At 34.8% G+C, this 21,611-nt stretch overlaps 1 protein-coding gene across 4 annotated transcripts; it reads left to right on the top strand.

Moving 5' to 3' along the window:
- Nucleotides 1–2,881: 2,881 nt before the first annotated feature.
- Nucleotides 2,882–4,918, top strand: LOC125195786 (esterase C25G4.2-like). Of its 4 annotated transcripts, XM_048094016.1 has the most exons (6): nucleotides 2,882–3,061; nucleotides 3,605–3,697; nucleotides 3,795–3,893; nucleotides 3,972–4,013; nucleotides 4,095–4,326; nucleotides 4,508–4,918. In XM_048094016.1, the coding sequence occupies exons 1-6, from the start codon at nucleotides 2,939–2,941 to the stop codon at nucleotides 4,645–4,647; spliced, it is 729 nt and encodes a 242-aa protein (XP_047949973.1). In that variant the 5' UTR covers nucleotides 2,882–2,938; the 3' UTR covers nucleotides 4,648–4,918. The 4 variants fall into 4 exon arrangements, with proteins under 4 accessions (XP_047949973.1, XP_047949974.1, XP_047949975.1 ...); XM_048094017.1 differs by lacking the exon at nucleotides 3,972–4,013; XM_048094018.1 differs by lacking the exon at nucleotides 3,605–3,697.
- Nucleotides 4,919–21,611: the final 16,693 nt, after the last annotated feature.

A 21,611-nucleotide genomic window follows, 5' to 3' on the forward strand; every position in this document is an offset into this window, starting at 1 on the left:
TTTTAATTATGTATTTTTTTTATTTTTTAGGATTTTAAATTATATATTTTTTTTATTTTTTAGGCTTTTAAATTGTAGTTTTTATTTTATTTAATGAAGTGTGTTTTTATTAATTGAATTTGTTGGAAATAAAAATAAAAAATGAAATTGAATGAATAGTTAAGAGATGGAGGGATGCAGGTGTTGTCTCTTAGTTAAGAGATGAGCTGAAAAGTACAGTGGGGCCCATGAATAGTTAAGAGATGAGACGGTTAAGAGACGGATAAGATACTGAGGGATGCGGATGGCCTGATATGTAAATTGTAAGTGTTTTTTGTTAGTTGTTGACATTTTAATACGAGTTGTTGACATTCGATATTCTCGGTATTGATATGTGAATTGTAAGTGTTATTCTTTAGTTGTTAACATTTTAATACGAGTTGTTGACATTCGATATTCTCGGTATTGATATGTGAATTGTAAGTGTTATTTGTTAGTTGTTGACATTTTAATACAAGTCGTTGACATTCGATATTCTCGGTATAGATATGTGAATTATAAGTGTTATTTTTTAGTTGTTGACATTTTAATAAGTGTTATTTTATTGAATGTTGAAGATTTGAATGTTGAAGATTTGAAGATTTGAATGTTGGAGATTTGGAGATTTGAATGTTGAATATTTGAAGATTTGAAGACTTTGCCGCCAGAGTTTTAGAGAGGGTTTTAGAAAATAATTTCAAATACAATTTAATGAAAAGACAATTATACCCCCGTGTTGACATAATGTGATAGTTGTTGACATTAAGTTAATCTTGTGAATTAGTGGCTGAGATTGCATCTCATTTCTCAATTATGCCCAAAAATATCATCCTAACAAGACACTTACCATTAATTTATAATGCAATTAATTATATAACAACCAAATATTCAACAAATATTCCAAAGGTCAATAACTAATAAATATTTAAAATCTTTCTTGAAATTTATAAATATTTAAAATAATAGCCAAAACACGCTTTTTATATATGTATAGATTAGATTGATAAATCTCATGCTCAGGATTTGGCATGAATTTTGTATTAGAGATGTATTAGAAAGATCAAACTTTAATTGTGTTATAGGTATAGACATAGAGATGTCTATTGAATAACACAATCAAACATTAAGTACAAAGATAATAGTAATAAATATAAAAAAAATTGAAATGCATCTGGGATGTATTCATATATTAATCAAACTTTATTGTACTGTATGATAAATAATCAATTTTTATTGATTGGATAACTAGTTCTAAAGAATATAATTATGTTATGTGGAATTGTTTTATTATTAAAATAATTTTAAAATGATAAGAATGAATATGTACAAATATGCGTGGTTAAATCTAATTAAGTTAATTTAGTGTGATTGTCTTATTTTTAATTAAATCGTTTTTCCAATTATTATATCGAGAAATTATTCGATTTTGGCTTCTATTTTTAGGGCATGAATAATTGTCATTTAAATACTAACTTTTCAAAAATATTAATTCACAACTTTTTAATTTTTTTACTTTCAATTTTGATTATTATCGGGAAATTGCAATACAAGTTTTAACTTTTAAGTAATGTGAATTAAAATGTTAATTAATTTTATTTTTATAAGTGAACTACGAAACTAGTACAGTATTTAGAAAATGGAGTTTGTACCCTTTTAGCAGCGACGGATCCAAGAAGGGGTCGGCCAAGCTTGGCCGGAAAATTCCATTAATTTTTGTCTATGAAGCCTATTTCGACGTGAGAGAATTAGAAAGACGTGTTGATTGAGTTTGATCGTAGAGAATTTAGAACAATTAGATCCACAAATATTAGTACAGACGGTAGGAAGGAAGAAGATCATAGGAAACAAATTGGGAAATGAGAAGTGAGAATATGGGACCCACATGGTCAGTGCGTTTCTATGTTATTTCTCACTTATTAAACGATACACATGTTAAAAAAATAAAACGAATTACAATTTCATTAAGTTTTTAATATACTCCGTCCGTCTCATAGAAATAGGTCATACGAGTATTTCTTTTTTTCGTTCAGTCCAAAGAAATAATCTATATTCATTTATGACAATCTTTTTCTTTTTTTCTCATTCTCTTTTACTTTACTCCATCCGTCACACATTTGAAGTCACTTATTGCTATGGCTCGGATTTTAAGAAAAAGTTGAAATGTGTAATAAATGAAGTGAGATAGTGGAGTATGTAATAAATGAAGTGAGATGGTGGAGTTGGTTGAAGGTGGGTTCCTTTTGACTTTTGATTTTTGTTTTGATTTATTTTAATGTAGATAATGGTATTTTTATGTAATTTTGATGAAGAATGGGGTAAAACGTATGACTAAATATGGAAAATTCTAAAAGTGACTCTTAAACTGGGACGGACTTTTATGGCAAAAAGTTACTCTTAATGTGGGACGGAGAGAGTATTATTTAAGGACCACATCATCTATACAATTTCAACTATTTTTTCTCTTCATCTCTTATTTTATCAATTACACCTTAAAACTCGTACTAATCTTAAATAGTCTATTTCTATGGGAGGGTAGTATTTATAAATAGGGCTTTACTTCCTATTTCTTGAACTGTCAAATAAATGGACATAAACATCCTTCCAGGCCTGAAGGGTAGGATTGTAAAAAGCGGGACTGGTTTGGTTGTTTTTCAGTTGAAAATGTAATTTTTGAAACATTGGGTACTAAAAAAGGGCAAATATAGTAGTTCATTCTAATAATTTAGTAGACTGGTCCACCTATTCAGAATAAAAAAAACATGTTTAGTCACAAATGAAAACATGTTTCTCACAAAAAAACATGTTTGTCAAGTGGTATTAAACGTAGTTGCACGTTCGGCAACAATCATAGCCAACCATTAAACAGTCCTAAAGCAAGTTCCTGACCACTCTCTCTCTCGCACTCGTCATTTTGTGAAAAATGGAAGCTGCAAACTATGGAAAGAAGAAAATCTTGTGCTTACATGGATTCAGAACCAGTGGGAGCTTCCTCAAAATGCAAATTAGCAAATGGGATCCCTCAATTTTTGCTCCTTTTGTCCTGGTCAATATTCTAAACAAGTGATCTCAACTTTTTATAGCAGTGAAATGAAATCTTTGTTTTCAGATAAACTATGATATATCAACCACACCTTTACTAGTACTTGCTAATATTGAATCATACATACACTTCGATTTCACGTTGGGATACTAAGATAATGATTCGGCCAAGTTTTAGCAACTTTCTTCACATTGAATCAAAATATAATACTTATTATCATTGTTAGTATGCCTTAAATCTATATGATTTATCGCTATACTATGTTGTTGTATTGGGCCCTAATTGTCATATAGGGCATAGCCAGTCATGTGTGTCTACTTATGTAGAAGTAGTACACAAAACTCTGTAACCGCAGTTATAATACAATCTATTTTCGCTTCCTTTCACGTAGCCAACACAACTTGGTAAACAATGTAAATCTGTGTCTCTTTACGTTCCTGTTTGTTTCGATTACTCAATCTCCCTATTCCATCACAAATAAAAGTTGTATTAACAAAAATCAATTCTACAATCCGTTTAAACGAATGATATTTGAATGTTGTGAAGGATTTCCCAGACGGTATTTACCCTGCAGGAGGGAAATCCGAGATTGAGGGAATATTTCCACCCCCTTATTTTGAATGGTTTCAATTCAGTAAGGTCAGCTAAAAAATTATTTACATTATGCTAGAAAATCAAGATAGTACATTAGCATGAATTTGTAATTGATGTTGCTAAATACTGCGTTTATGTTCAGGATTTTACGGGGCAGACAAACTTGGAAGCATGTATAGACTACTTGTGCAACTACATGGAAACAAATGGTCCATTTCATGGGCTTTTAGGCTTCTCTCAGGTGAAAAACAATGTCTCTTTTGCTTATAATCATTGTTAAATATCTCAAGGCTCATTGCATTGTTTTCCTTTTCCACAGGGGGCTGCATTGTCAGCACTTCTACTTGCATATCAAGCACATGTGCTTCAATAATTAATGAGCAGATGAAAAAATTTGATCTCTATTTGGAATCTTGATCCAGATTTGAATCTTTTGATGCAGGGCATGATATTGAAGCAGCATCCCCCTATAGCCCTGTTTGTATCCATATCCGGGTCGAAATTTAAGGATCCAGCCATATCTGAGGTTGCTTACAAAGAGCTCATCAAGGTTAGGTCAGTTCATTTTGTTGGTGAGAGAGATTGGCAAAAACTGCCTTCTGAGAAGATGGCTGCAGCGTTCGACCACCCTTTGATCATATGCCACCCTCAAGGCCACACCGTGCCTCGCATAGGTACTGCTACTCTCTTCATCTGATCAAAATAAGATTTCCAACATCCTACATTGTGTGCTGTTAGTTAGGTAGGTTAGTTCATAAATAGGAAATATATATATTTGGCTTTCACATTAACAAATTGGATCATCAAAGATTTTGTGAGTCTTTGTTTGACAGATAAAACATTTTTTTCTTGCAGATGAAGAGACTGTTGAGAAGTTCTCTAGCTGGATTAGGCATGGTGTAGTGTTGCAGAGGAGCATCAATGTCGAAATCAAACACGGAAACAGGAAGAAGGTGAAGAATGGACAAAGGAGTTGGCTGAAGGGAAAACTGTGAGGTGAATAATGAGATAGACCTATAGAAGGAGAATAGTGGATGTTGTTATTCCGGTAGAAAATACGTTGCCGGAAGCATAAGTTGTCGCTTCATTAGAAATGAATTTAATGTTATAAAGACTATAGTTATTGGTATATAGACAGTAGTACTATTGTAGTATTATTGTTTCTTGAACTAATTTACAATGTCTCTTTATCAATTTATACCTATAGAAGGAGAGTGAGGTTAAAGAAGCAGTCCCAATGGAGAAAAGAGAAGAAATTGAAACTTAGAGTTGATCAAGAATGCTCTTTTTAGTTATGTTTGCAATCACTTTTATGTTTAGAGGTCCTATGGTTTAGTTATCTACTTTTTATTCATTTAAATAAAAGAGGTTTCGTTAGTCAAGTATAAATAATGTAAAAAATTTATTTTATATATTTTCACTATGTACGACCAACATCATTCTAAATTTTATCAATATTTAAAATAGGGGTGTATTAGGGTCCTTCATATCTCTTTGGTGTTAAACTTCAAACAAATCACAGCCCTTGGATTCTTGAATTGGATGGTTGTGATCAATGGTTGCATTATTAGTCGGTGTACATTATTCGAATGAAAATCTATATTATTAGATTATAATGCTACATTATTAGTCGTTGTACATTATTAGAATGAAAAAGTACATTATTAAATGACACGTGGCATTAGTCTAACCGTTAGATGACAAAATCGTGGAACTGAGATTCAGTTGAATGCTTGAACAATATATAGAAAAAGAATATGAATACATCTCATTCAAAATAATTATATACATATAATTTGGGAGTATTTGTTTACTGAATTCCTGGCCTTACTCGATCATCAGATTATAAGTTCATAACCCTAGTCCATTCCCGTTTTGGTCGGAACAGATCTACTCATTTTTTTTGAATTTTATTCTAGTTAGTAAGAGGGGTCTTGAACTAAGAAATAGACCCTAGAAGCTAAAAAAGGGTATCCTGAGCAATTGCAATAATCGGATTCATTGATATTCCTGGTATAGTAGATGCTATGACACATACAATCATACTCAATTTGATAGAATTGTTTGATCTTAAAGGGGATTGAAGTGGTCAGTTCTCTGTCCTCGATGGTTTCGCATGTGAAATTGGAGTGTATCCAACTGATCAGGAAGAGATTCCCAACCCAGCTGAGTCGTTGATACGACGACCGAGACCCGACTTCAAACAAATTTCCTCAACCCACTTCTACTGATTAGTATAGCGGAGGTAAGGGTCGAATCCCACGAGGATGGACACGTTTAGATAACCGTGGTGACTTTCCTGGGTGTTTGGTTAGCTACCACGCTTGGGTTGAGATTTTACCTAGACAGGAAATAAGGTAGTACTCTACTGACTAGTAGGCGGGAAAATAACAGACATGTGGGAGTGTTCGTGAAAATATGGGACAAGGTGTATCAGAGACATATGGAAAGTGGACAGTTACTAAAAGAGGAAAGTTAGACAACAAGGTGTATCTGATGGCTGGGGCTTTCTGACAGATCTGGGCAGTACCTCTGAAAAGTAGGGAACAAAAGCAAAAAGTAACTTAAAAGTAAAAGTGGACCAAATAAAGTTGATTTCGACGTTTTCTTCTTCACCAAGTATTGACAAAAATCATATGAACACAGACACCATAACTAAACTTCAGATTCATGAATTCAAACTCAAGATCCATCGATTAATTGCTTAAACTTAAATTAAACGGTAAACTGCAACTTTTACTTCTACTGACTGACATGCAAGGTGGTAATCACGGCGCAGAAAAAAACTCATGCACGAAAACTTGACTAACTTAGCTACAACTTCAAATCAACTGCTCTCGACAAGAAATAAAACTTAGAAATTGAAAGCAATGACTAAATCTAACTTTCCTAGGCAGAATGAAGCAAACTCGAACCAAAGCGACATGCGAAATAGAAACTTCATAACGTAAATGTTGGAAAATAACAAGGTACTTCAAAAGAGCAACAACGATGAGTGTTTGCAAAATAACTAACGATGAAAACAAGTAAACTTTAACTAAGAAAGCGATTAAGATTGTTTTTGCCACTCCGGGCGATGATACTACTATACTACTGCGATAACTGGCTGGAAAGGCGGACTGATGACTTCTCCGGCAACTCTGGACGTCAAGTGACCATGGCTGTGGCGAGGAATGAGAGGTAGGATAATGCTGAAGGATTGATTTTCTAGAGAGAATTCTACTAAGTATGACTGTCGAGCTTGGCTTTTTCGCGCCCTCCTCTCTCTCTCCAAATGGCTTCTTTTATAGGGAGGCTTGCCCTTGCTTTTAGGGTAGACTTCTCCCGCATTTTGACCTTTTTACCCTTATAAAATAATCATCCCAGCTAGCCTCCTTCTCCATCTCGAGCCTTTTCTCTGGCATGCATTCTGGTCAGTATCGCACCCTTCTAGTGCCCTTTTCACTTGCGTCACACGAATCGTCACCTACTGACTTGGATCCTTCAATCCTGCACACTTAAGCAACTGTTTTGCAGATAATACATGTATTTCACGACATACTGACCAGTAACCAAGGCTTAGAATACGACTTATCAGGGATCTTCTATAATTTCGCACGTGTATATACAAACTCCACTAAACTATACTCTAGTAGTATTTGTTATTATTTCGAACTAAAAGTCAATACAATGACACAATTTTTACAATAAGTAAAAGACATTTTTTTTACTCTTACAAGTTAAAAACTTGAACCACGTACAAAAATGGGACCTTGTATGAACTCAATATATGGTGTACTGGATTGTAATCCATTGCTAATTCATTAGCAATCCACCAAATCTTAATCATTATATAGAAGATCTATTGTTGAAATAACGCCATTTAGAAATATTTAAAATTAAAAAAAATTATTAAATAAATTTAAAGGGTATATAAGTCAATTTTTATACATGATAGCTAAAACTAACTATTTTTTCTCTCATCAAAACCATCTTAAAACTTGAAATTTACGTAACTCTGTTGATTTTAATTATTTTTTATAAAAAATATATCAAATTAAAGGTACTTTCATAAGGATTCTAATGAGATTTCCGATGATGATCGGATGATGAAATTTTTAATTTTTATTTCAATTTTCGTATATGTTGATAAACAGATTTTATATCAATAAATTCATCAAAAAATCTCAATATTATGAATGTATAATATTAATAAAACTATGTTGATATTTCCAGATACTTGTGTTGAAATTTTCATATCACTGTGTTGATATTTGTATTAAACTATATTGATATAAAAAACCGTGAAAATTGTTGAGTCACTTCTTTTTTACATTCGTTTTGAAAAAATCGCAAAAAATAATTAAAGTGGTATATAATAAAGTAAAAGCGAGAATAATGTAAATAAGACTCTTCTCTATATTATCCTCGCTTTTACTTTACTATATATCCACTTTAACTATTTATTAGGATTTTTTCAAAACGAGTAAAAAAAAATGACTCAACTTAGTTGGGACGAAAGGGAATATGTTATAACAGACTAACTATTTTACCCTATTTTTGATATTTTATTTACTATTTATTGAAATCTGTGAGCTTTACTATCCTCCACTCATTTTAAGATCTTGTCACGACCGTACTTTCTAAGGATAGAAAGCCCGGTTGATCGCGACTAGGGGTGGGCGAAAGAAGCGGGGAAGAAAGGGGGAAACTGTGGCACAACTGAACATGAACTGAAATAACTTGGAATATATATATATATAAATCAGAGTGCATGGTACACAGAAGGTAAACTCGACTTTTACATTGCAGCGGAAGAGTCAAGAGCAGATGACATCGTATATGGAGACACGACGCATCCAAGTACTATTCTATCGAAGGATCTTCATTCGTCCGTGCTCAACACCGCCCACTGTCATCACTGCTCAACCTGCACATTTTTAAAACATATGCAGGGCTGAGTACTTGGTGTACTCAGTGGACACGTGCCGAAATATATTGTACTGAAAAGTAACCTGGTTTTGTCAAGCCACTGCTGAGTGAGCTCGGGGTTTTATCTTAAAAAGGCCCGAGGAAACTAAAAGCATTTATATGTAAAAACTGTGACTGTAGTCTATTTTTTCCTAGAACTAATGCCATATCTGAAACTGTGTGAATTGGGGATGTATGGGCTCATCCCACTTACAACCCGAATTCGCTTAAACTGAACATTGAACTGGTCTAGTAGGGACGTCGCCCTTGCTAGACAAACAGATAGGCAAAGTTTAAAACAAAACTTGGCAAGACAAAACACGTTGATAACTTTAATAACAGAAAGCATTCATACTGGGAACATAAATAACTGAACTGCATTCATATTGCAAAACATACTGGGAACATTGAAGCTCCTGGGCTTAGACTGTGTGCACAGTAAGGAATAACAAGTCTCCTAGGTCCAGTGAATCCACTAGATCACAAGGTCTAGGAACTCACGGATCGTTGGAAGATCTCGGTCGTCGGACACACAGAATACCTCTTCAAAAACCCTTAACCACGTATACTAAAATTTAGCACAGGGAAGTAGGGATCGATCCCACAGAGATGGATGCGAAATGAACATGCTCATGGATTTGGGAACTATTTTTGGGTTGGCTGCTGCCACGCATTTTTGGGTTGAGGAAATTAAACTAAACTTGGAATTGAAATCTGCTACGCTAACAGCTAGATCTAGGCAAAACAGAAATCATGCATGTAAACTGGAAACCGAGACAATCACTAGATATAAGAAACTATTCTAATTTACCTAGACCTGGGAAATAAACTGACGGTGGGGACCATTTCTGAAAAAGCAGATTACGGACGAAAAGCTAGAAAACAACTAACATAGCGACATCATCTTCTTCAAATCAAATTGCATAAAAACTCAGTAGAAACAGAGATGAAACGTAATCGGAAAACAAAGCAGATTGGATTTAAGCAATTTAACGAAGAAAAATTAAAAACTAAATAGATCTACGGCTACTAGACGGAGTAAATTGCAAAGAGAGCGAAAGAGTCCGAAATCCATGCACAACTTGAATCCCCTGTTCAGATCCAACCTCGGATGCTAAATCCACTCCGGATCCAAGCATCCGACCAAAAGTAAATCCATAGCTTCATATTCAACAAACAACCACCAATCAGCAACAACAACTCAGATCCACAGCCGTATTCCCCAGATCAAGCACAGAATTGTCCAAAACAGAGATTAACATGTGAAATAAATCTGATTGATTTTTCGATCAAAAGTACTATGTGAAATCTTCGGTTTTTCCTCTCTCCTTGTTTACGCGGCGAGGAGAGCGCAGATAAGGTCAATGAAAGTCGATTGAACCTTGCCGGTCAGAAGGGAAGCGAAGCCCTCGTAGTTACGAGAGATCGAGCTTCTAGGCAAACCTCCACGAATGTAAAAAAGAAGTGACTCAACTTAGTTGGGACTGAGGGAGTACAATTTTCACGGTTTTTTATATCAATATAGAGCCGAAATAAAACTTCAAACAATACAGAATCAACGTAGATCAACACAAGATAAACACCATCATGACAGAAACTAAATGCATAGATAAATCGGTAAGTAGCAACAACCCAATCGACTTCCAAAACGATGAAGTTCGACGAAATAAAGTGCTAAAACAGAATGTAAAATAGATTGTATCTTAGCCCTTCGCAAGGACGGTGTTACGACTGACTTTCCCTGAAGATGAAACCCTTAGAACCCTAAACTACCCCAGAATTCCCATTTTTCCAAGTGTGTGTTTGAGTGTGTGAGCTAAGAGCAAAAATTCGTCTATCGTGTGATGCATGCTCCTTTATTTATAGGCGTTGAAGTGGGCCCAGCGAGGTATAAATAGTCTTTGTTGCCCTCAGCTATTGACTACTTCTTCTAGCCCTTCTTTTCCCTTCAGTTCTGCTCACTTTCCTTTATTTCCTTCGCTAGTCCATTTCCTCCGGCTCTTCCTGGATCTAGCGATTCCGTCACACACCTGACTTAAAAATTGTGTTAGATCCAGTAAAATATAGTGTTTTTCACCACATAACCGATGCATGAAATTAGCCTTATCAAACATAAACAACTCAAAGATAACCTTTTAGAAAACAACACAACTTACTATTAGGACTTCATGATCTAATACTTTAATAGGAATGCATGCCCCTAATTAAACCTTTTATTCTTCATTTACTTCTTCCAAGAAAATTCTAAAACTTGCATGCTAATTAAATCAGGAAATTTAATTAATAGCATTTCTTTCTTAAGCTTGATTATTTATGTGACTCGAGAACGTCATTTTCCTCATTCTTTCTATTTCCTTAGCGGCCGTCCATGGCGTCGCGGGGCGACGCCTGTTGGCTTTCCGCGTCCCCAACTTCATCATTTTTCATCCTCGAAAATTTTAGCACTTATTTCGGGAATTAATTAATTAAGCTTCAAGCTCAATTCCTTAAATTAATTCCACTCCAAGAATTAATATCTCGGCCCAATCTCAACTTTCTTAATTAATTAGAGCTTTTAATTACTAGGCCAATCTCATAACTTATACTTGGCCCAAAAATGAGGCAGCCCACTATTCAAACTCTCTCCTCGCTGACTTCAGACTCTCGACTCCACCTTACTCATCGCTAAACTCTCTCCTTACCCTCTATTCTTTGGCCACTGATTATGAAATGTATTTGTGGAGAGAGGATGGAACTGGATGGCTATGTATACATATATATAAGCCGATATAAATGTTTGTTGGGATTTGGTCTGCCTTAATCTCTGCCAAAGAGGGATCCTGTCCCCTTGGTCTTTGTTGGCTGTTTCTGGTATGGTTAAGGAAGTCTGCCCTTTCTTGGCTTCTTACTAGCTGTTGTGACAGCTTTTGTAGAGTGTACTCGTGGCTTTAATGGAGTTGATTTGGTATCTTATTGCAAAAGACATTCTTTTACTAGGGTTTTTTTATGCTTCCATTGATTAGAGTTTGGCATTTCTTATAGTACTAGCACACATTTTAATTGCTCAATTGTTTGGTTGTTGCAGGCTAGGCTAGTACATGAGAGAAGTGCTACGGTTGAGGGGGTTGGAAGAAGAGGGCAGACTGTCCATTGTCATTTTTGGGAGGTCTTTGACTTCCTTTTTCTAAAGCATTTCTTGTCCATGGCCTAATATATAAAAGGTGGCTGATTTGGAAGAGAATCATAACCATCTTTGTTTTCTTCTTGTTGAGACTTTAATGGGATTTGTTTTTTCCTACAGGTGCTGGTACAACTCCAGTTGGTAGTTGAATTTAGACATGAGTGGGGTCTCGTATATGATCGGTTGAGGCCCTAGGTGGTTGTTATGTGGCTGATCTTCAAGCTATTGGGCCAAGCATAAAAGAATTTGGGCTCAAGAGAAATTAGACATAGCCCAACACTTGTACTTTATCATTATAGACTTGATTACTTATTTGGACTTGAATTCCTTTGTACTAAATGAAATTCGATAATTCTCTTGATCGATCTTAAATGTCCAACGCTCCTTTGATTGTCTTAACGATTATCTAAAAAAAATTTATCTAGCCATTCGGCGTCCCATTTAGAAGAGCTTAAAAGATGTCCAAAAGTCGGGTGTTACATATCTAATGGTCTAGGATTGGTCTTAGTTGTGGATTAGATACTATATGCATTTTAACATGACCCCATATGTTATATATATATATAGGGAGATGATCAAAATAAGTATGTGTTTAAATCCAGAAATGCAGCCCAAATCTTAGCCCTTGGATTAGATGATCTAATGGTCAATAATTAACCAAAAATACGGAAAGTCATAACTAAATAGTTTTAGGTCATATTATAAGATTTTAGTTTATGTCATGTTAAGATCATTTTAGGTCATGCTTTGTTAGCATGACCTAAAAGTAAACTAACTATGACCTAAAAATGTCCTACGTATGACTTTATTCTGCGTTTCTGTATTTAAATCTGGTCTTCATAGATCAAAACCCTATATATATATATATATATATATATATATATATATATATATATATATATATATATATATCAATCGGTATACCGACATACCGAAGCGTCGGTATATATCGACGATTTTGTATGTCCAAATATACTGGTATACCCCGGTATAGGAAATCTAATACCGTTACTGTACTGAATCCTTCGGTACGGTATTATACCGTATCGAAAACTACGATATACCAAAAAATCAGTATTTTCGAGTACGTTAAGTACGGTATTTCGGTAAGTTCCCACTCCTAGTAAAAATGCATATCTTTATTCTTTTTCATATATTCCATTTAAATTTGTATGAATATGAGGATTAATATTTTTTGTCTATGGAACATTTTTCCCATCTCAGACGTACAACAGACCAATTGTTGCTTCTCCTAATTTGCCCCAGTTATGTTCCCTCAAACAGCTGGAAGTGCATGTTCACACTGAAGTCCGTCAAAGCCTTCCCTTCTTCGCATCGTTGATCAAGGCATGTCCATAATTACGCGAGTTTAGGATTGAGGTGAACTAAATCTGTAATTTCTTTCTTCAATTGATTTTGTGTACAATTTCAGAAAGTATGGTTCAACGTTTAAGATTTGATTCTTTTTTTATTTTTGTGTAATAGAAAATTCATTTTTAAATTTTAGTATAAATATAACATAAATATATATACATATGTTTATATATATAATAATCAATTGGTATCACTGGTATACCACGGTATACCGAAGCGTCGGTTCGGTATGTCGGAATATACCGGTATATCTCGGTATAGGAAATCTAATACTGTTACCGTACCAAAAGATTTGGTACGGTATGATACCCATACCGAAAACTATAGTATACCGAAAAATCAATATTTTCGGTACGGTAAGTCTGGTATTCTGTTATTCCGGTATAATTCCCACCCCTAGTAAAAATGAGTATCTTTATTCTTTTTCATATATTCCATTTAAATTTGTTCATATGTGAGGATTTACATTTTTTCCCAGCTCAGAAATACACCTCATTGGCCCCAGTTATGCTCCCTCAAACGGCTGGAAGTGCAAGTTCACACCGAAGGCCGTCAAAGCCTTCTCTTGTTCACATCGTTGATCAAGACATGTCCGCATTTACGTGAGTTTAGGATTGAGGTGAACTAAATCTGTAATTTCTTTCTTCAATTGATTTTGCGTACAATTTCATTTGCAAAATGTCTCTGATCCTCATCTGACTTGGTTTCGTTTGATGTTTTCAAGATATAAAATCATAACTTGTTGCTTAGTGTTGACTTGATTTTGGGGTGTTGTGCTTTCATTCTATTATAGTCTTTTCTCGAACTTCTCAAACATCACAAGTTACTGTATTGGCGCCTCATAGATATTCTGGTACAATAGACATCTCGAAGATCAAAGTCTGTTATTAGCTTGTTGTAGTGATTATAACAAAAAAACTAGTTAAAGAATCACTAAGTCTTAAACTTGATTGAGAATTCCATAATCATCATAATTAGAATGATCTCTTTTATGTTATGTTCCTGTCTTGAGAGTGCTATTATTGATAAAGACGATATCTAATCTTTGTGTGTTGATTTCATTTTGGTCACAGGTGCAATACTCAGAGTACTCGTCAGATTTGGTAATCCACATCGACTCTATCTTTACCATTTCATTATAGTCGAGTTTGTTGTTTTCTTTTGAAAAATAAATCTCTTTTTTCAAACACGAGTTCGTTAATCTGTTGATCTTCATCATGACAAGGAGATGTAGAGTTTTAGTTTCCTGTTATAAGTGTTTATAAGTGCTGCAAATGCTGTGAAATTCGTACATAGTAATCTGAAGGTGGTTGAAATTGAGGGGTATGTTGGGTGCTCGGTCGAAGAAGAGTTGTTGTTAGAACTGATCAATATTGGTCCATTGATTGAAAGTGTTGCCATTGTTACTGAGACTGATTACTACGATCAACACGAAACCGAGAGGCATTTGACAGAGATTGTGGCAACCACACGAAACGAAGCAAAAGAGCGTGCCAGACATTTTGTATCCAACTTTCCGAAGCAAATTGAAGCCATTGTACATGATAAAGTGATGTAATCGAACTTACCATATATTAGCTTCTTGTTTTACCGTGGATTATGCAGCTCATTCATGCTTGCGTTGATTTTGGAGGAAAAAAATGACAGATTTACCTTGGTATTTTTAATCTTTTTGTGTGAATTTACTTAGATACCGATTTTCTTTGTTTAGTTACTATGCCATTGTAGAGTCATGTTTTGCATAAAATGTAAATTCATTTTTCACAAAATACAGGATTTAGTGTTGTTAAGTATATATGTTATGATTAGTTGGTTATGCATAGTGTAACTGGTTAATTTTTATGATTATTACGCTGTAATTACTGAACTTACTTCATAAATAAATACTCCCTCCGTCCCGCTTTATGAGTCCCGGTTGATCAATTTTGGGTGTCCCGCTTTAGGAATCCCGGTTCAGATAAATTAATAAAAAATGCCTTCAAAGTGTTAAAAATGGGTCTCAACATCCACTACAACTAATAAAAAAGTGATAAAAGTGGGTCCCAACATCCACTATAACATTTATTTATTGGACACTCAACTAAAAGTAGGTCCCAACATCCACTACAATATTTATTTATTACACACTCAAACACTTTTTTCTTAAAACATGTGTCCGACTCAACTGGGACTCCTAAAACGGGACAGAGTACTTGTTACTCAATCTTGTATCATCAATCTAATTAGGGCTTCTTCCCAATACGGAGTAATATATTGTGCATGTCGATTTAATTAAGTGAAAAATTAAACAAAACACAGCAAATAAATGTAAGCGTAAATAAATCAAAACTGAAAGAAAAAAGTCAGCATTTATCGTTCCAAAATTTCAAACTATCATTAAATTCACGCCTTATCCCATTTCTCATTCTCAAATTATTGATTTACATGCTAATTTTAAAATTCGCTGTTACTAAATTATTGATTTGTATGAGTTTGTAACTAAATTATTGCTTTGTTATGCAACTAAAATTATTTATGGTATTAACTTTTCATCTACTTTTATTATTATTATTATTATTATTATTATTATTATTATTATTATTATTATTATTATTATTATTATACTCCTATTTACAAGTAATACATAAATTGTTAAAGACTTAAACTTTAAATGATCTAAAATTTAAAAACTTTTCTCCAATAATAAGTGAAGAGTTATCCTATTTTTTAAATAGTAGTAATGCTTAAGCAATAAAACTTTATTGACTTTGAGAGATCTTATTTTTAAAATAATGTTTACACTTTAGACACTTTATGGACTTTGAGATATTATAAGTATAACTGATACAGACACAAATTAAAATAGACTTTGATAAAATTTGGAAGTAAATTACAATTTCCTCTATTGTTACAAAGTTTGAAAGTAAATTACAATTTTTCTAGTATTAATTAAAAATATAGTTCAAATTAAAATTGAATTTAATTTCGGTTACCGGTTGGTTATAACCGATAACCGACTTGGAGCAAAATATTAAACCGGAACCGACCCGAACACCGTAAGTTTCGTGTTAGGATGCCTTGAATCATTGTTTAGTTGATCAAGCTGAAGGGTTGTAACCTGAGTTGATCAGTTGTTAGGTTCTCATTGAATCATTGCTGAGTTGATCAAGCTGAAGGGTTGAGCTGATCAAGCTGAGAATGATATGTTTCTGTTATTGGGCTTAATTGTTGTATCAAGCTCAATCTGTCTTTTGTACCTATTTATATAGAAGTAGGGCACGAGAACTTGTTAGTAGTAGCAACCTTTTGGAATCGGCATCTTTGTATCTGTATTCGCAGCCATAATACAATTTGTTTTTCGTTCTTGCCCGTGGACGTAGCCAACACAACATTGGTGAACCACATAAATGTTGTGTCTATTTATGTTCTTTTGTTTGTCGATTACACTATTACCCTATTTGTCATAACAACCGGTTCCAGTTCGGTTCTCGGTTAACCGAATAACCGAAAACTGTTTACCCACCCCTAGTCATGGTTACTGTTCTTTAAAGTTTAAATAATCAAATTCAACCCCTTTTAACATCCAACTTATATTTATTTAGTCTGAAGTGTCATTAGTTTGGGAAGGGCTAAGTATGCATTTCGAAAATTTTAAGAAAAATCTCAATAGAAAATATATATAAAAAAAAAAATATATGAATTGGGAAGGGCTTAAGCCCTCCCCCACCCCTTACTATGTCCACCACTGTGGTCAATGCGTTTCTATGTTTGTTTCTCACTTACTCTTTCTGTCCACAAAAAATAGGGTATATTTGCCATTTTTGGTTGTCCACGAAAAATAGGACACATTCAAAAAAGGAAAGTTTTCAACAACTTCTTTCTTACTTTTTTCCCTTCTCTCTTACAAATAATATGGACCCCATATTCCACTAACAATACTTCTCTCTTACTTTTTTCCCTTCTCTCTTACTTTACCAATTCTACATTAAAACACGTGTCATTCACAATATGCCCTATTTTTCGTGGATGGACTCCGTCCCCGAAAATTTGTCACTTATTTCCTTTTTCGTCCGTCCCTAAAAATTTGTCACCTTTCACTTTTACCTTTTTTTGGTAGTAGACCCCACATTTCACTAACTCATTCTCACTCACATTTTATTTTAAAACTAATATATAAAAGTAGGACTCACACGCCACTAACTTTCTCAACCCACTTCCTATTACATTTCTTAAAACTCGTGCTAGGTCAAATGGTGCCAAATTTTAAGAAACGAAGGGAGTACACGTTTTAGGAAAATAAGGCTAAAATGGTCAGGGGTAGTTCCAAAGTTTAGATTGTACATAGGAAGGTTGTTCTAGTTTTGTTCCTAAGTTCACATGTCATTCATACTAGTGCAATTCATATTGAACTTAGAACCCATAGGACCCTCACCTATATACACTATAGCTCTTTGCCCCATTACAACCTAAATAAAGACCTTAAGGAGTTAGCTTTTGTCAGTAGAACTCTAACATCAATGGTATGACAAAATGGATGAGAGAATGGTCCTAACAATTCTGGTGAGGATTGAGTGACCGAGTGAATCCAACAGTTGGGAAGATAGAAGCTATCTTGACAAACAGACAAGCATGATTAGGTAGAAGAGGGGAGGGAAAAGAATCTGAGACTGTAGACAATTGGATTGACCTTAAGCTTGTGGGGACAATTGCCAATCAACATAAACCAGTTCTATCCTTCCTGCTTGATTTTCTTTTTTTTAGTGTCAATATGTTTAGTTGCTTCTGTGTTTTTCTTTCTTTTCTAGATTTTTAAGTTCTGTTCTTGGTTTCCGCTGTTTTCCAATAAGAACCATGCATTGAAACTTGCCTCTTTTCTTTTTCTTTTCTTTCATACTTGAGGACAAGTATGAGTTAAGTGTGAGCAGTTTGATGAGGCTCGTTTCATGCATGTGTTCCATAGTAAAACTGCACCTAAATCCGTGAACTTATAACCCTTTTTGAGTCAAGTGTGTGTGAAATTCGATCGCACAAATCAGAAGAGAGAAGGCAAGAATCAAGGAAATGAGGAGAAAACGGCGGCAATAAGCTGATCAAGTCAACATTTTACCAGAACCAGCCAGAGTTCTGCATTGGAAAGAAAGCAAGAGACCCCACCTAAGAGTGTGAAGGGCAGTGTTGTCATATCGAGGAGGTGGTACCTGATAAGGCTAATTTATGCATTGGTTATAGGGGTAAATTCAACAATTTCCTGGGTCTAACACATTTTTTAAGTCGGGTTATGTAGAGAAAATCGCCAGGTCGAGGAAACGAGAGAAAAATTTGCCGGGCGAAGGAAAGGAGCAAAAGAGCAACAATTTACAAGACGGAGGGAACTTCGAAGACAAGGGAAAAATAGCGAATACAAGGAAGGATCTAGAAGCCGTCCGTCTATAAATACTGGAAGCGCATACAAAATTGGGAGATCTTTTTTTTTACGCTCCAGCTTGTAGTTCTTAGCTCATTATTTCAATTTTCTCTACACACACTCTGCACCATGGGATAATCTGGGGAGGTTCACATCTTGATAGGAAGTTAGTCTGTGCACCACCGTCTCTACGTGAGGCGAAGAAACAATTGCTTTTAATTTCTATTTTTTTTGCTACTCTTGAGTCGAGTCTTCGTTGTTTGAAGCTCGGCGACTGTTTCGTTGTTGAATCACCGTTGAATTCTAGTTTATTTTGCTATGGAAGTTTACGTTCTGTTCTCGATTTACGTTGATCTCTGTATATTGTTCACTTTGCATGATTTTCGCACTTGATCTGTTTTGTCGGAGTTGAATTGTGCTGGAATTATAGTTGATCGGAAGAATTTGGTTAGATCGGAGTGATCGGAGATGGAATTTGCTGTGAATTGTTGGGGATTGCTTGGATCCGGAGCGGATGAAGCGTCCGATATTTAGATCTGTTGAAATTCTGCATGGATTTTGAAGTTTAGTTATTGTTTTCTCATTTACCTCGTCTATCGATAGTAGATCTGTTCTAATTTTCCGTTTAATTGTAATTTCATCGTTTAATTCGACATGCTCTGTTCCGATTTGATGTTTTATTCTGTTTTCTGCATATGTGATCATGGATCGTTGGAGAGGATGAAGTTAGTTGTTAGTTAGAACCTGATTTGCAGCTTTATTCCGTACTTTTTCTGTGTTAGGATAATGGTCCCCACAGTTCATCTTTCATCGATCTAGCTATTTTTTAGGAAATTTGTTCACTAGGTCTGGTAAATTGCGTTGTTAACGTGTTACTTTGTTTAGATCTATGTTTTCATCATGCATGTTTTCATTATATTTTTCTTTTCCAGGGTCTAGCTGTTAGAGTAGATCATTTGCATTTCCTTAGTCTAGTAGTTAAGTTCTCAACCCAAATTTGCGTGGCAGTAGCCAAACCGTTCCAAGTCCTCTTAACTCTCACTCGCGTCCTATTCCTCTTTGTGGGTTTGCCACTTGCTTCTCTATGCTAGTTACAGTGTAGTGGGTTGAGGTATTATTTTCTTTGATAGTAGGTTGTAGGTGAGTCCGACGACCGTAATCATCTTGGTTATTGAGTTCCTAGACCTTGTAATCTAATGAATTCCCTTGACCTGGGGATTATGAATTAATTGATATGTATTGTGCCCTCAGCTTGACCATCAGTACCCTAGGGATCCGAGCCTTACGCCTCCCTATATAAAGGAGTCCAACACACGAAGAGAAGGGAGTTCCCCCATTTTATTTTTCTGCGTAGTAGTTTAGGGGGATTCTCAACAGCTTTATTAGAGTAGATTAGAGTCTTCGCTCTCTTCCAGAGTTGAAACTAGAGCTCATTTCACTTCCTTGTTCTAGATTTTTGCACACACGCACTTTGTTTTGTTCTATTAGCTGCTAGTTTTTTATTCTGGTGTTTGTTTTCACGCATAATTTCCCGTTTCCGTTATGTATTCCATCCCAAGAAAGGATGATGAAACAATTTCCTGCTTAGTTTTGATGTATTGATGCTTTAATGTTTTAAATCTGAAGTTCTGTTTTCATTTTCCAGCTTCGTGTTCTGTTTTATGCTTGATGTTTTAGATCTGTTTCTATTTTCGTGTTTTATGTTTGGTATCTTAGCTTAGAAGTGTTTATTCTGTTTTTATTCGCTCAGATCTGTTGTTTCATGTTTGCGTCGTCTTCGTATGCTTAGATTTAGCAGTTCCTGTTTCGCTTCTTGCATGAATATGTCTTAGTTCTTGTTTTTACGTAGTCGTAGCTTAGATCTTAGGAGTAGATTTAAGTTTGATGTGTTTTCTGATGTTTCGTCTTCTTTAACTTTCCAGATCTGTTCTCTGTTCTGTTTTCTATGTTGATTTATTAAAGAAGATGAAGTTGTTAGAAAATTTTTACTTTACAGTGCTTTTTGAAGTGGACTGTCCCCGTTTATTCTATTTGTCTATTTATAAAAATTTCAGTCAAGTTGATCAATTAGTTTAGTTAAGTTGTTCAGTTTAATTTATTTTCCATGTCTAGTAGTTAAAACTTAACCCACCCCCTAAAAAGCGTGGCAGCAGCCAAGCAACCCAAGCCGTGTCATGCAAACAAACCCTTTTAACGCCTTATCTCTGTGGGATCGATCCTTACTTCCCAATACTAATCAAATAATATTAGTGGGTTAAGGTTTTTGACAGCACTCTTTTTAGCTCTTCCTTTCTTCTCACTCGAGTCGGACGTGAGCCGAGTTGATCAGCCCGAGCTTTTACCGGATACACTCACCCGCATTCTTACAGGTAGCAGGCAGAAATAGGCGGGCTTGATCAGGTCGACCATCCAACTTGAACAGCCCACGACGACATATTAGGACACGAAAAGAGAATGAAGAGAGTGAAAAATGGGACTGATCTTGGGATTTTTGGTGGTTTTGAGTGAACATGTAAATTTCAAAATGTTGGGTACTAAAAAGGTGCAAATTCCATTTTCTGGGTACTAGTTTTGTAGTTCACTCTATTTTTATACTTCCTTCGTCCCATAAAAATATAAGCATATAATATTAGTAGATAGTGGATTCCACATTATTATACCAGAAATGATCACCTAATCCGGATCTTAATACATTTCCTATTCCACCTCTCACAAATATGATAGTGGACCCCACTATTATATTTTATGCTTGTGAGGGGTGGAGTAGAAAATGTATTAGGATCCGGATTAGGTGATCCTTCCGGTTATTATACTATTCTGATGGTGGTATAAGTTGTAAATGATTTATTCATCGGAATAACTTTTTATAAATGAAAATAACTTTATAAATCGGAATAACTTTATTCATCGGAATAAATTGGAATAACTTTTTATAAATGAAAATACCAATATTCATCGGAATTGACAAAAATGAAAAGATAGTAATTTACTCATTAGATTGTGTGGTCCATTTATTCAAAACTCCAAAATTTGTATTTGTCACAACAAAAAAAACATGTTTCTCAAAAAAAAAATAGGAGTATGTGTATGTG

Source organism: Salvia hispanica, chromosome 6 (assembly GCF_023119035.1).
Source record: "Salvia hispanica cultivar TCC Black 2014 chromosome 6, UniMelb_Shisp_WGS_1.0, whole genome shotgun sequence".
Taxonomy (NCBI): Eukaryota; Viridiplantae; Streptophyta; class Magnoliopsida; order Lamiales; family Lamiaceae; genus Salvia; species Salvia hispanica.